At 40.3% G+C, this 16,635-nt stretch overlaps 1 protein-coding gene across 1 annotated transcript in view; it reads right to left on the bottom strand.

Moving 5' to 3' along the window:
* ache (acetylcholinesterase (Yt blood group)) overlaps positions 1-16,329 on the bottom strand; it is a 29,515-nt gene extending 13,186 nt beyond the window's left edge. Inside the window, exons 1-2 of the mRNA XM_026161342.1 lie at positions 16,108-16,329; positions 6-532 (exon numbers count right to left, since the gene is read on the bottom strand). Of these exons, the coding sequence (XP_026017127.1) occupies positions 6-492 (487 nt within the window). The 5' untranslated portion in view covers positions 493-532; positions 16,108-16,329. The remainder of the gene's footprint in view (positions 1-5; positions 533-16,107) is intronic.
* Positions 16,330-16,635: the final 306 nt, after the last annotated feature.

The raw sequence follows: 16,635 nt of genomic DNA, 5'->3' as shown, positions 1-16,635 counted from the left end.
AGTACCTCCACCATAGATCCACACCATGACAGTGAGGTTGTGAGGTCTGGGCGAGGAGGGCACCCAGACATTGAGGTAGAGGCAGTCCTCATTCATGTCTCTGTTAGGATTCCACATCTCACTGCCCTGGAAGCCTGGGAATGCTGTGTCCACATACTGATAGCACGCGTTGGGGTATTCCTTGGCCTCGATCACTCCAGTCCACGGACGTTTGGGTTCTGGAGGACGGAAACGGCGGTTCCCCAGTGGGGGTTCAGCAAAGGGGATGCCCAGAAAAGCAGTTATGTAGCTCTGATCCGGCACCAGCTGGCGGATGCCTCGAACTCGACCGGTACGTGTCTGAACAACCAGGTCTCCCTCGTTCTGGGAGAAGCAGAATGGGATGATGAAAGCCAGGAGGAAGATCGAGGAGAAGAGAAGAACCACAGTGGGCTGCATCTTTGTATGCGAATATGGTCTGTGTATCTGAAGCAGATGTCGTGACTCTTTCATCAGACAAGGATGGCAGGGTATGCTCTGTGTACGCTCAGATCTACAGAGAAGACAGAGAGAGAGTAATGTGATTACAGTACAGGCGAGGACGGAGAACAGGCAGAATCAGGGAGGGAGAGATGAGACGAGAAAAGACAGAAGTATGAAAGTTTCACCAGTGTGGATTTAAGATTGGATAGGACAGACAACCCCGAACAGCCAATAGAATCATATGCAATAAAATAAATAATCATCTCAAGGGTGGATTGAATGCTCTATCTTTAGCAACTAGTGAATCTATGTGAGACTTTCTCAGTGCGTGTGCACGTCCTGGTGTAGTTTATCAGTGTGCAGCATGGCCAGCGTCGATGTGACCTGCTGCGGTTTCTGAGAAAAGACTTATTAAATATTCAACACCGAGACAACAGCAGTCTGACAGAGTCCGAGCTTCACCAGCATAAACAGCTTTTTGTTCTGTTACTGCAGATTAAAAAGCTAATCATTCAAATCTGCTTATGTTTAATAGAGACTAACATTTGCAGGATAAATATGTCTAGGTGGTGAATATCAATTTACTAAGAAGAGTATATCATGTTTTTGGTGAAGGACTGAATGTAATTACACTTAGTTGGTAGCAAACATTAAAATATTTCACAGCTCTAGGATAAGAAGACCTGTAACTGTAATGATGCTGCTTGGGTTTGGTGGGTTTCTGTGCTAATAGGTCGACTAACAGACACAGTTTATTTCAATAAAGAGTAGTCCACATTAGTATGTGAAAAACAAGATGCAGTCATTCAAATCAAGTGTCAGGGAAGTGAGGAGTGACTCGCTTTTGACATGAGGGGGAACTCTTTCACCTCCCCGGATACAGCTGACACACAACAGAATCAAAATAAGAATGCAATAAAATAAGATATTTAGGCTACGTCCACACGTGCATTTCAAATGTTAATAACTAAAGACAGAAGCTTGGCTGTTGTGTAGACTCGCAACTTAATAATGAACAAAATGCATACAGCATACATACATTTAATTTTTTACAAATTCAATTTATTCAAAATCGACATTGGGATTTGAGTTGTGAGAGCGTCTGTGTTGAATGTAGAAGCCACGTGCGCCTCTGCCTTTCTAAATGGAGGGACAGTAACTGTGTGTGTGTCAGTGTTTAAAAACTGCAGACAGATTAACAGCAACAGTATTTTGTCTCTGTCCACCATTGTAGAAATTAATCTCATGTAAACAATAACGTGAGCACAGCGTGAGGTCAAAAACGGTGCACGCCTTTGACATTGCGCGACTAAATCTCAGTTTTCCTCGTCCACACGTAAACGCAAAAACTAAGTTTTAAAAATCTCCATTTTCAGTGACCCAAGACGCCGTTTACGTGTGGACGAAAAGATCAAACATAGAAAAATCTGTGTTTTCAAAAATACCCGTGTGCGTGTGGACGTAGCCTTAGAAACAGCTGTTTTATTACAAACTAGTCCACCACCTCTCACTATATGATCTCAGCATATATGTGAATATATGTTGGAACAAAACTTCATTTTCATGTGTCACATTCAACATGTGTCACTTGTACGTGACTTAATGGTCACCAAAATCTGGATTACCAGTAAATGCTGAATGAAAATTTTGAAAAAGCACTACAGGTCTGGCAGAATCCAGAGATTTCAACCATATGAACTTATTTTCTTTTTAACAAGTTTTTATTTATATAGCACTAAATCACAACAAAGGTTTACTCAAGGTGCTAAATGGAACAAAATAAAATATTTAATAATGATAAGTTTATTTGTACACTTAATAAAACCTGCAAACCCTGGACCTGCAAGGAGTGTCATAATAAAGTTAAACATTCACACTCCAATGGGTGTGTCAGAGAGCAACATGAGGTTACTATCATCTCCCAGGATATTCGGCACGCAGACTGGATTGAAACACCAACCTTTCGGGTAGTCGGTGGCCTGCTCTACCACCTGAGGTACAGCCGCTTAATAGCTGGATTAAGCACAGGCATATAAGTGAGTCTCTCCTGAAAGGAGGCTCATGCACCTCAAATTGCTCAAGTCATGACAGAGAGAATCTTTAGCACTGTTATCAGGAACTGGGAACATCATCTCAAAGATAAGAGCAAGCCTCACTCCAGAGCATGTCCAGTGCAATCGTGAGTTCATGACCTGCGAACTCCAGGAAGCTCTGATAAGTCTGCCCAATAATAAGGTCCAGATGGATTTCCAACATAATTCTACAAAGAATTCTGGACGATTCTGGCACCAGTACTCCACAGACCATTGCAGGAAATCAAGGAAAACAGCAGACTACCATCAAATATGAATTCTGCCAACATTAGTCTCCTGCTAAAACCAGCAAACACCCTGTGTTTCCCACGAATGTTGACCATAAAATAATCTGCAAAGCTCTCTCAGAGAGATTAGAGAAGATAACCCCCCTCTTAACTCATCCTGACCAACTGGTTTCATTAAAGGTAGGCCCTCATCAACAAATACACGTAGATTAATTTAATAGACTACTCATCCAGTAAAAAACACAATATTGTCTCTAAATGCAGAAAAAACTCTTTGATAAACTGGTTAAAAATATTAAATAATCCCCCAACAGCTTGTTTCAGAACAAATGACCAAACATCCTCCAGCTTCAGTCTCCAGAGGGCACCAGGCAGCGATGCCCGCTCGCCCCTCACTGTCTGCAGCTTTCATCAAACCAGTAGCAGATGGTCTTGCCAAGAATCAATTATTTATTTTCAATGATGTAAACCATCACCAGACCGGTTAGATCTCTGGAAAGATCTAAACATTCCAGGGTCCACTCGTCTTCTATGTTCAAGACACTCCTAAATACAATTCAAAGTGTTACACAGGTTACTCAAAAGCTAAACTAGCGACAATATTTCCAAACATTGACCCATCGTGTGTTAGATGTAAACAGACTCCAGCTACGTCCCTTCATATGTTTTGGTCCTGTCTGAAAATTGCTCTTTTCTGGTCATCATGTTTTGAAGTCATCTCTAAAGCCTGTGCCTATAACATCTCGCCTTGGTGGCAATTTTTGGTTGTTTCTCTGGTATAGCGACTTCTGTTTCTGGTCATTGCCTTTTTGTCATTATTAGCGAGACGCCTGATTTTATTTAAAAGCCTACTACTGCTCCATCACATCACCACTGGATAAGGGATGTTATGCAAAATGTCAAGCTGAAAAATCAGATGTACTCTCCACGGATCCATCAGCAAATTCCACACAACATGGGAGCCTCTGTTAACATACGACAACAATCCACCTGGTCTGGAACGGGAACCTTGAATGTTTCTGTCTGTCCTTGAACAGGCCTGTAAAAACTGAGAGGTGCACCCCTGTTTTCTTTTCTCTCTTCTTGTCTTGGTGTTATCTGTCTTTATGATTTGTGGGGATGTGGCTATCTGTAAAATAATACGAATGTTCTGTATGATAATTGGAAAAATACAAGTAAAGTGTTTAAAAGATGTTAAAATTTATCGCTATATGCTGTATTAATAAATCACAGAAAAACTGAAGAGATTATTTGCTGTGAAACCCAAAGATACATTTAATCAGTTTCATCATTTGAAATGCAAATACAAATTGGAAATTTCAAGCAATTAAATACAAATTTAGCAAACAATGACTACATGACACAATAACTATGCACTCTAAACACACTAATCTAAAGACTCACTATTAAAATCACCGTTATTGATTTTGAAGCCACTCCCACAACGTCCCCTTTTTTTCCAGAGCCACCAAATGTTCCCATATAATCTTGTGATTGGCTACTGAGGTGCTTTTTTCCACTGATACGAGAGTGAAGTCATAGTTTCTTCTACTCTGTCCTTAAAAAATATTTTTATGGTTTCTTCCTGCATTGACTGTGACTTCAACACAAATTAGAAAATGGTAGTTTGACTTAAATGAGTAAGTGATATGTGTATCCATCAACTCTAGAGGGTCAACAATGTTATTTTTACTGTAGATTATACAATCTTTTTTTACATTTTTATTCTTTATTGTAGGACAGTAAGTCCTCCTGCAGGATCACGGCTAAAGTCTGTGTTTTCAAACTTACACGTGTTCCTCGTGTCTTTCCAGCTCAGTCACACCAAGTTTCCACTGTGATGGAGGGAAAGTTATTTTCTGTCTCCACACAGACATTTGAAGACCCTCATAGCTAAGCCACAAAGGCTGAGACAGGTGTTTGGTCACACGGCCACTATAAAAAGGCATCAAAGTAAAACCCTAGTAAATGCCACACCGTCTCATGGATTAGTGGGGCTCTGGGTTTATACTAGAAATGCATCTCCTCACAGCTAGAAACTTTAAACATTTGTGAAAATAACATACAGGAGATTGTGGAATTAGAAAGAGGATTTGGGTTTCTAAAGGTCAGAGAACATTAAGTTTAATAAACTCAAAGACTTTTTATTTTGCTTCATATTGCAAAAATGGAAACCTGGCAACCTCTACCGCTCACCCGGGTCAGTTCACCTGGTGCCAAATGACTTGAGCTAACCTAGAGCTTGACATTAAATTTAGCTAGTTTGTCGTATTAATGTTTAATTATTATAAAATTGTGTCAACACATCGTGTACGGTAACAGTTTCAACAAATGCTTTCATTTAAAGTGCTAACAGTGATACAATGGTAGCATTTTGAGCCCAGGCCTCATTTTTTGGTGGTTTCTGTGTAACTGATGCAGTCCTGCACCTTTTACTGCAGGTGACAAGTGAACGGTGACAATGCAAAAATACATTCTTTATACTGAGGAAGAGTGCTCAGAAATAGTATTCATGCACTCAATTACCGCCCCACTACTCCTCCTGTGTGACAGTTATCCTCTATTCCTTACAGTCTAAGTTTCTGTCTCCAGCCTGACTGGTGTGTCAACTGTGTCCAGCCACTGCAGCACAATTATTCATTTCAATTTTATACATAAAACACCAAAATCACAACAACAGTCACCTCAGGGCACTTTATACTGCAAGGTAAAGGCCCAATAATAATGCAGAGAGAACCCCAACAATCAGTCGATCCCCTCTGAGCAAGAACTTAGTGAGGAGGAAGAAAAGCTCTGAGAAACCAGACCAGACTGCCGTGACCGGTCTGGGGTGAAGGGAGGAAGACAGAACGAAAGACGCAGCGTGGAAGACAGAAAGAGATCAATAATAACTAATGAATAAATGCAGAATGGTGTATAAACACATAGTGAGTGAATAAGAAACACTAGTGCACAGTCCTCTGCAGCCTGGACCTATTGCAGCATCACTAAGGGAGGATTCAGGGTCACCTGATCCAACCCAACTATATGCTTTAGCAAAAAGGGAAGTGTTAAGTATGAAAGTAGAGAGGATGGATGTCTCTCGAATCCCGACTGGCAGCTGGTTTCTGCAGAAGAGACTCTGAAAGCTCTGCCTCCCGTTTTACTTTTTAAAACCCAGGAGCCACAAGTAAGACAAGTCTGACAGCAAAGTGCTCTAATGGGGTTATGCGATACTGTGAGTTTTACTAAAGTAAACATAAAACGTGTCAGGGTCACAAGGTTGCGTGTGTTAAGTCAAATTTATTCATATAGCACATTGACCAAGGTGCTGTACATTTAAGATAATCAACAGAGACAAAAACATAGGAAGACATGGCAAAAGTTAGGAAACAAGAATCATAAAATTAGAAGATTTGAGTGAGAAATAAGACCAATACAAGCAGTACCAACTGATTGTGATTTAAAAGCCAAAGAATAAAAGTGGGCTTGTAAGACGGGTTTGAAAGTGTTGGGGAGGTCCTGATGTGAAGGAGCAGTCACAGCAAAGGCTCGGTCTCCTCTGAGCTTTGGTCCGCAGACCTCAGTGATCTTGCAGGAGCGTACCAATTCAACAGATCAGAAAGGTATGAGGGTGCTAACCCGTGCAACGCCTCAAAAACAAATAATAAAATCTTAAAATTAATTCAAAAACTAACTGGCAGCCAGTGTAAGGATGCCAGTATGGGAGATATGTGGTCTCACCTCCCAGTTAGTAACTGTGCTGCAGCGTTTTAGACCAGCCACAGTCGTCTAACTGATGACAGGCTAACACCAGAGTAAAGACTATTACAGAGAGTCGAGGAGAGATGAAATGAAGGCATGAACAGCTCTGTCAAAGTCTCTGAAACAGAGAAATGGCTTCACTTTAGCAAGAAGATGAAAGAAACTGGACTTGATTACAGCACTGATCTGTTTATCAAACATTAGAGTCAAAAATCCCTCCTGGGTTCCTCTTAACATCCTCCAAACAATCTAGCAAACCCTTCAGACGACTCACAGATCTACAAATATTTCAGGTGTAAAAAAATCACCTAACATGAGAGGCTGAATGTTGTGTTTAAAGATAGCAGAAAACTGCAAGAAATCACATTTAAACAGTGTTGGGCAAGTTACTTTGAATTCTAGTTACTAGTTACTTCTTCAAAAAAAGTAACTGAGTTAGTAACTGAGTTACAAGATTCTAAAAGTAATTAATTACTTGAAAAGTAATTAATTACTTAAAAAGTAACTATTGCGTTACTTTAAAAAAACGTTTAACCCTCTGGGGTCCAGGTTGTAACTGGCCATTTTTAACTACTTTTGATGTTTCCTCCACATTTCGCCGTTAAAAATGATTTACTTTGTCTTGTTTGGTACCATCCTTTTCAGCACAACCTCACGTGTCTGAATTTACAGTCATGTTTTCATTTTGACAAACTGTATTAACACAATTGATCTAAAATCAGACAGAAAACATAAAATCCGAGTAGAAAAAGTTCTATTTTTACTGTAACAACCACAAACATGTTTATTGAATCATATTTCATAACTTTAAATGCAAATATAAATTGTCAATTTTAAAACCACATGCACAAGTTTTGCAAACAACAAAGTTATTTGCATCCATTTACCTTTTACCTTGATTTTTTTAAATAACCATTTCAAACTATTTATAGAACAATCATCTGTTCTTCAATGAGATGCCACAAATTATTTGTGCCACTGCAAAAAAATAATTTCTGTCCACTATAAAGGAAACATCACAGCCTGAGACCTGCAGGTCTGACAGCAGCAGGTGTATCACTGCTGTTTCTACCTGGAGACAGCAGTCGCCTCATTGTTCTGACACACAATACAAAACTGTTTGTTGAAAATCTGTAACGCGACCGGACCGCATTTTATTGTTAGTAACTGTAACGCCGTTGTAACAATAGAAATAGTAATTAGTTAGATTACTCGTCACTGAAAAAGGTAACGCCGTTACCTGTAACGCCGTTATTCCCATCACTGCGTTTAAATTGTATTTTAGGCACCCCGCTACAAGCAGACGGTTACAAAAAGAATGTCATTTGTTTCCATTTCTTTAATTGTATCTATGAAAATGATTGATGATAACAGTTCAACAGGCATACAATATTAAAATTAACACAAAATTTGTGGTTTTCAGAGAACTATTAGCTGGAAACATCTCAGCATGCTGTGCAGTATAGAAATGTCCTGACTCCAGCTCTATACCCAGTATGTCGGCTTCAGTGTTCATTGCTTCCTGTAGTTTAACACAGACACAATAGTTTCCTCTAGAATTTGGATGCTAACTAGTAATCGCTGTTTTGTGTCGCTCCTATCACGTACAGAACTTTGGAGTTGTAAGTTTCTTCATCCATTTTCTTAATTATTCGTTCTACTCAGGTTTGTGCAGCTGTCACTGGACAAAACATGGGGCACACCTTGGACTGGTTGCCAGTCCACCACAGGGTAACACATACAGAATGACCAGTTTAGAATCAGAAGATCAAATTAATGTCTTTGAATTGTGGTGGGACGATGGAGTACTAACCCAATCAAGTAACAACTGCGACACAGTGCACACCGTGGACCATCTACCTCCACAACCACATCTGGTTTGTCCACAGATCACAAGGTCTGTAGTACAATTCCTAGCTCCTCCTTTCTACATCCTGAAGCCCAGGTTTTGTCCTACACATCCATCCCACTGTGAGTGTGCATGTGTCAATATTAGATACAAAAAATGAATATGTGCGTGGTCATGTGACTATGATGTGTAGTGCAAAGTGCTTTGAGCGCAGCTCAGTTACTTCCTTTTGTTCCACTGTGGAATTTCAGGAGGACTGAACAATACAGTGAGCTGGGATGATTTTACACCGAAACAGATCAAATATCAATTCTGCAATTATACTCGCTGAAATATCGCTCCACCACATCAGCACCTTGAAATTATTTGTGAAGACCAGGGACGGAAAAAACAAAGATAAAAAAGTGATGGTGGAAAGATTGGTTCCAGTGGGGTGAAGAAGGGTAGAGAAACACAGTGAGAGTGGGGCCAGGCCATGGGCGGGGAGAACGTGTGTCACCTCTCAAATTAGACCGAGGAATTTGTGCATAAGGTTGACAGAAGGATTGGTTTCACTGGGGGTGGGTTCAAGTTATGGCTCATGACTCTCAGGATAAAACACTGGAGGAGGAACCTAATATCAATTAAAATCAATAAATAAATCAGCCCTGATATGATTGAGGAATGCTGAAAATAATTAAATCAATTTATGAAAAAAATATAATCAGACTGAAGAGTCTCCAGTGCACAGATGGAGGACGAGGAGAAAAGATGAGAAAAATGAGAAAACAAGCGATTACTCAACCAGTACACTTAGTTATACAGCTCGTGGTGATTGTGCATGTTCATCCTTAGTGTGGTCAGACCAGCGACCAGTCCAGGGTGCAACATCTGTGCTCGACTTGTTTTATTTAAAAAGTGATACAAGTATGTCACCAGGTCAGCTCAGAGGAGTTGCAGGGCACTGATTTTTAATCAAATGCCTGTTCCTCGTGTGTACGTCCATCATTTGGTGTTATTTAAGCCACACTTACATGATTGTTGTCCCCACATCTCTACCACCACAGAAACAGGTGCACTGACTTTCCACTTACAATGGTGCATGTATAGAAATGCTCCTATGTGCAACTGTTAGTCATGGCTGTGGCTATTCATAGTGAGTGCACCACTGTTTAAACGCGTAAACACAATCTCATAAGTGTCTTTGCTGTATGAAATCTGACACTTTACTAGTTAGTCAAAGATAATATTCATTTTGCTCTATCGAAGCATATTAGCAACTGTAAACAGGATCTAGATGTTCTGTGGTACATGTGTGGCACTGCAGGGGTGTCACAATACCAGAAATCCAAACTCAGTGCAAACACCCAGTGGCGGTCCTAGCCTGTTTGGCGCCCCGGGCAAACACATCAAGGATTATACATTAACATAAAACTGTTGTCGGAACCATACTGAATTTCGCCAGAGACACACACACACACACACATATGAAAAGAGAGAGAGTATGCATTGTATGCAAAGAGCTACCAAACAGCCATCATAATTCGTCATACAATGAAAACAGGACAAATCAACAACTGACAATGACTAATTAATATTAAAATCTGTAACATAATATTTGGAGTTTAGTCTGTTACTGTTACTATTTTTACCATTTATTTTTGGAGCAACTGTAACCCACATAATTTCCTTAGGGATTAATAAAGTATTCTGATTCTGATAGTTTCAGGATGACCTGCCATTATCCAATGACACATCTGCTTACCTGCATCTTTTGCTCGTTTCTCCTCCTCTTCTTTTCTCTTTTTTCTAAACTGAGGACCTGATGGCTTTGAACTTTTCTTGTCCATCTTCCATTGGTTTTAATTTTGCACTCCAGTATGAACACCCATCCCCCAACTCAGGGATCACCACAACATGATCTAATAGACCAACACCTTAGTTCACAGATTCACTTAGTCTAAGGTGTATTTCTGGTAGGGCTGCTCGATTATGGCAAAAATGATAATCACGATTATTTTTCACTGAAATTGAGATCACGATTATTTGACGATATTTATTTAACCCGTTAAGACCTACTATAGAACCAAGTCCGCCAGAGCTTATATTATTTTTTTTACATGCTGTAGTGCCATTTGTGGGAGCATTTCAAGTTGCTATACATCAATACAACTGTTATAGCCCATATTTTAATAATATGTATGCATTAAGTCCATAGTAATTACATAAATTGCAAAAAAGTGCAATAAACTACAAAAAAAATAGAAAATCGCTTTTGTTTTGTTTACATATATTTCTACTTGGAGAAATTTAAGAGGTTTATCCCTCAAAACTTTAAATACAATAAAGTTGCAAAAAATAGTTTACAACAACAGGAAATTTATTTTGAGTGTCTTCATAGTTTTATTTTGGAGATACACCAATTTTTATATACTGCAGGAAAAACAAAAAACAATCCTATGATGCAAATTTGCAAAGAAAACAGCATGTGCATCATTTCACTGTGGGAAGTGATAGGAACAGCTGATAGGAACGGCAAAGCGTGTTTCTGGAATATTATGCTTTTGTTCCTGCAAGCGCTTTTTATGCAATTTTTGCAAAGCTATATGTGGAACGAAACCGTGACCAAGGACAAGCTGATGGCATAAGATGTAAGTACAACTCCTCCGGTTTCATATGCAAAACAAATTATTGCGCTAGCTTACACGGTTCAGGTTCTACAGGGATTTAAAAATAGTTACACAAAACGGAGCGTGCTGCTCTGACCGGCTTTAAAGGGTTAACAATGACTTTAAAAAATAATATAAAATAGTGTGCAACACCACTGAAGTTTTTTTTTTTTAAACTCTCTTTTCAACCAACGGCAGTCACTCTCCTCTCCAAATAACTTCTGCTTAGCTTTCCGAGCTTCCCTCGGGTCCTCTTAATCAGCGGTCTCCACCCTTTTTTGCGCCACGGACGGTTTATGCCCGACAATATTTTCACGGACCGGCCTTTAAGGTGTCGCGGATAAATGAGGGAGGGGCTAATAATCGGCTCAGTCATTTTTAATGATCGTTGAAAGCCCAGATCGTAATCGTGATTAAAATTCGATTAATTGAGCAGCCCTAATTTCTGGGATTTCACACAACCCAGGATTCAAATCATGAATACATAATTTACAACATTATGAATGAAATGTGCTCTACTTGGAAGCAGCCGGCCCCTCCCCTTTCGACGGGTTGTGTGTGAGACTTTAAATCATCAAACTGTAAATTATACATTTTAAATTGTTATTGATCCTTTACCACGAGTCCTAAAGTGTATATTTATCTTCTTACTCTTCTTATATTTATTGTTTGTTTACTTGCACTGCTGTAACTGGAGCCTCGTCGTCTCTCTATATACTGGACTGTCTGTAGCGGAGATGACAATAAAGTTTACTTTGACTTCGGCAGCGAGCAGGCGCACCGAGGGCTCTCGCGCTCACTTTTCTCGTATAGAATTTCGAAAAAACATCGGTGCAAATTATAAGTCTGTATCATGTCTGGTGTTTTCGTGTTTGTTGTTTTGTTTTTATTTTGTTTTATTTGGCGAGTTGGTTATTAGACGCTGCTCCAGCCGGTCAGAGAATCCCCCGCCGCCCCGCCCTCTCCTCCCTGTGCCGCAAGCAGCAGGCGCACCTCGCAAACGGAGGGCGCCCTTACTCCCAGCAAATGGGCGATAGAAAACCGATCGGTGCCTCTGCCATTCCCAATATGCGCTGCCTGATGTCGGGGCAGCATGAGTATGAGCAATTTTTTTTTGCTGATGCCTGTGATGCTGCCCCGCACCACGATGCCACCCCAGGCAACCGCCCATGTCGCCCGTATCAAAAACCGCTACTGCAAATCCCCAGGAAAACACTCAATGGTTGATACCATTTTCTGTAGCACAGGGGGGAAATTTGACCCCATCCCACAACAACAGAAGTAACGGCAAAGAAGTGACACCTCGGAAAATATCAGTGCGTTATTGTAAAAACAGAAAAGTTCAAGTTGCCTCAACCTGCCCCCCCGTTCACTCTGCTCCACCTCAAGCTGCAGCTCTTCAGCCTACAACTGTCGCCTGCTCCAGATTTCACTCTGTATTTGCTCTGATTAGCTCTCCACACTCTGTTCAGCTCAGCTGCAGCCTCCCCTCTGCTCTGCACAGCTAATGCTCATATGCATGGCAGCTAGGTTAACATTTTTGATAATAGTTTAATATTTCAGTTGAAATGAGCGTTTTACTGAGCTCTGAGTTTAAGTGTTAAGCATGTTAACTACATCAGCTGTCAGGGGGGAGGAGCTCTCTGTCTGCAGCAGTTGTGTGTGAAGTTGTGTGTCAGCTGCAGGAGGCAATGATGAGGCTGTTGGCACTGACACTGTCGCAGGGCTGAACTGAGAGAAGCATCCAAAAATGAAATGACTGTGCAACATCTGTAGGGCCCATGTATCACATGATGCTACCAGTAGTGACACCAACCCTAGCCAACCCCCTCTGCTGCTTAACAGACCAGATCAATAACCCAGCAGTCTGATTGGCCTGATGCTACAGTATGATAACAAATAGTTGTTTTTTCACACATAGAGCAGTTATTAAGATCTATATTACGAATCTTTATACTTTTGCATATATCATAACCATTTAATCGTTTGTGTTTCTCTTCCGTGTCATCTTAAACGTTCACTGCCTGCATGTAACGTAAGGGTCGCCAAAATCTGCATCGTGACACAATTTTGTTCACATGACCACAAAATACAGAGAGAAGGTTCTGAAAAAGCCCTGCAGGCCTGGCAGAAATCGCCTGCTAGTTACATACAAAAATATGACTCTTTATGTCCTAATGTTGTGGTTTTTATGATTAAAAGACATCCCTGCTCCCGAAGATGGCTGCACAGTATCTATCACAGCGTCGTCCCCTCCCACAGGAAGCTGCATTTTCCTGTCTCCACACTCGGCACACACACGCAGGCTGTACAGGTTACTGGCAAACCCGGTTTTTAATATGTTAACAATAAACAGTAGCGCTTCAAGATAAATGCTACAATGAGAACATAACCCTTCTGCTTAAAAAATAAATATGATATCAAAATACTTCACCAGATGAATATTTATTAAGTGACAGCTATAGGCCTTTTTTGTTCCACAGATAAATGACTTCAAAGAGATTTACGAAAACAAAGCAAGTCACAATGTGCAAAAAATACACAGTATTAGCTCTGATAATAAGTCTAAAAAGGGGTAAAATCATAAAAGTATTATTTTTATTAAATTAAATTACACAAAAGACAAGAATTAGTATTTAACATAGTGCACAAGCATCGTCTGTTGAATACAAAAACTGGAACAACTGGAAATAACGTACTAATAATTATATATTAATAGTTTTATAATAATTCATACATTCAAAATTTAATGATGAGCAAACAAAAGGAAACTAGCAACACGGCTGCACAGCCTGATGCTCCACGAACAAAAGCATGCTCTAAAGTTCAGCTTTGTTTCTACCCCAAAAGTGGGGATAGTGACACTCCACTCAAGTCACCCACTCAAATGAAATATAAATCCACTTGCATTAAATAACTGTCTTTCACAGCAGTGTTTATCTTTCTCACAGCTACCAGAGATAAAGAAATCTTCAGTTTGGTTTAAGCAAGAGTGCAGCCTGAGTACAGTGTAGGTGCTGGGACACGAGCTAGAAACTCACCTTATTATTACCTGTAAAGATTTCTAACTTGAGTGCAAAATAACAGGCTGGAATAATAGGAACAAATTAAAGTGAAAATAATCGTCTTGAATCCTCTATGCTCGCCAAAGCAGCAAAGCAGCAGAGCAACCAGAGTTTGGATCCAGAAATGTGCAGAGCCAGAATCACTTACAGATATTAACTTGTGTGATAAAACTGCACGCACATGCAAGTTTTATTAAATGAACACATTCAGTAAAACCTGCAGCGCTGATTAAACTTTGGCAATCACCCCACTGACATTGTATAAGGACTGAGTGCTGTCTGCTGCCAAAATAGCTTTTACTGTTATGACTTGGAAAAGAAATACATTCAAGCTACCGAGACCTGCAGATACAGAGAGGCAGGAGAAAATGGTTGCTTTGTTTTTAACTGCAGATATCATTCATTAAGGCAGGACTGGCTTGGTTTCAGGCTTTAGTGCTCTCGCTTCTCTTCCACTTTCAATGTGCTGCCGGCACATGTTACCAATCTGAATTATGGATCTATAGATTTTTGCTTAAAGCTGAAAGAAATTCAACTTGTGGAAGCTTCAGTGCATTAGTGCAGGATCAGCCTATCACATCATGTTTATCCAAATCCTCCAGCACGGCCGTTAGCCAAGCAAATCACATTATGCAGAGATCTTGAAAAAGTCATGTAGCCTCTTATAATTTAGCATCACATTGTAAGGAGAAAATGATAACAGGGGGAGTAAATAATCAGCTTCTTATATGAACACAATTTCTAGCAGGCAGCTAGCTTGACTAATTTTACCTCCTAATCGAAGCTTCTCATGACTGATTATGGCAATAATATGACGGTCAGTCTGGGCCTCTGTTGGTCACAAGATCAACATCTGTCCCTGTTTAGTTTCTGCCATCATACCACAACCAGTTTTGAATGGGGAGAAACAGCCTTTAAATCTGAAGAAAAACACGAATTTGTTACTGTCAGCATGACTTATAAACTCTTTGGATGTGCATGAAACACCCTGGAAAGAAACTTTAAAACAGTGCATGATTTTTAAACTTAGCCAAGTATTTTAATGCTTAAACCTAAATGAGAACTTACTGTACTTAAATCTAAACAAGTTATTTTTAGTGTGTATTAATAATAATCCATTTAAAAACGTACTAATAGTGTATTACAGAATAATATATGTGAAATGTAAACATCTGTCACATGTATGACCGGAACTGTGGTCTCTGTAGTTGTTCATCAGATAACGGATTAATCTGTGCCCATAAATGCAAATCAACAGATCAGAAGTCGTGACTATTTTCTGAAGCGCACGGAGCCTGTGTTTGACCAGTGCTGCTGTTTCAGCCACTGCTTTGACCACATACGAATCTAATGCTGTCAAATACATTTGCTAAAAGGGAATAAAATTATCAAGCAACAACACTGCCACTGGTTCAAATGTTGTACTGTTAGAAAGGTGTACATTTAATGCAAAGAAAAAGAAGCATTTTGTATCAGCAATTTTCTAAAAACACCATCATACCTGCACAGACGCACCTTTACAGACACGGTTCTGCAAACCAAACAAAGTTACAGTAGAATTTTACTAAAATCTCTTACATATTTGCCACAATATGAGCCCGGATGGTATCCTGCCATGTTTCCCGAGCTCTGTAGTTCTGCTTACAGACACGGGAGCCTTAAAGTGCCAGTATGTAACACTGAGTTTGGCCTGGCGCTCTGCCCGTGCCGGAGAACCGCATCTACAGCGCACAGTCTAACCCGGTACCGGTGTTGTGGAGCAAAAAGAAAAAAGAAAAGGCCTGTAACCATGACCACCTTTGATGTAGCAACGATTAAACGGAATAACGTCAGTCGTGCAACACAAATACTGGTGACTTATTGCTCGAGTTTGAGAGCAGCTTCCTCGGTGTCAGAAATCAAAGACGCACACAGAGCGCAGAAATGCTTCATTGTTATGGTTTTAATATAGCGCTGCCTCTTCGTGTCAGCTGTCAAGTGGCTCGCTGAATAATAATAGCTTCAGTTTTTCGGTCTTACCCGCCTATTCCTTCGAAGAGAACCCGAGGCGACGACTTGGTGCCTGCTTTCTTTCGTTCCTTGCTCTGCCTGGGCAGCGATAATTACCCCGAAGAAAAGCAGAGGCTGTGAAAATGTCGATAGTAGCGCATTAAAGCAGCGGCGAGTTTACGGACACACTCGGTCGGTTAGACCGTAAAGCACTGACAGTAGGGGGAGACTGCTCCTAATAAATACCGCTTGTAAACATGGAGCTGACAGTTACTCTCGCGAGAGCACCTGTAGTGCTTTAAACTACTCCCCGATGAAAAAAACCACATATGGTGCCAAATTAGACACGTCTAAAATAAAGTGTCTGTGCAGAGACCAAAGAACTCATGGCTACATATCGTACACCATGCATCAAGCTGCAGATTCATGTAAATACTATTTCCTTTTATTTTCGTTAGGTTTTGTTACTCTTTCTGCCTTCACATCACTAAAAACTCAGCAAGGCCCTTGGTTGGCTGCTTGTTTTAGGAAGGACCACCCAGCTTCTGTTTCCATGGC

Source organism: Astatotilapia calliptera, chromosome 3 (genome assembly GCF_900246225.1).
Source record: "Astatotilapia calliptera chromosome 3, fAstCal1.2, whole genome shotgun sequence".
Classification (NCBI taxonomy): domain Eukaryota; kingdom Metazoa; phylum Chordata; class Actinopteri; order Cichliformes; family Cichlidae; genus Astatotilapia; species Astatotilapia calliptera.
This window is presented reverse-complemented; position numbering and strand designations above follow the sequence as displayed.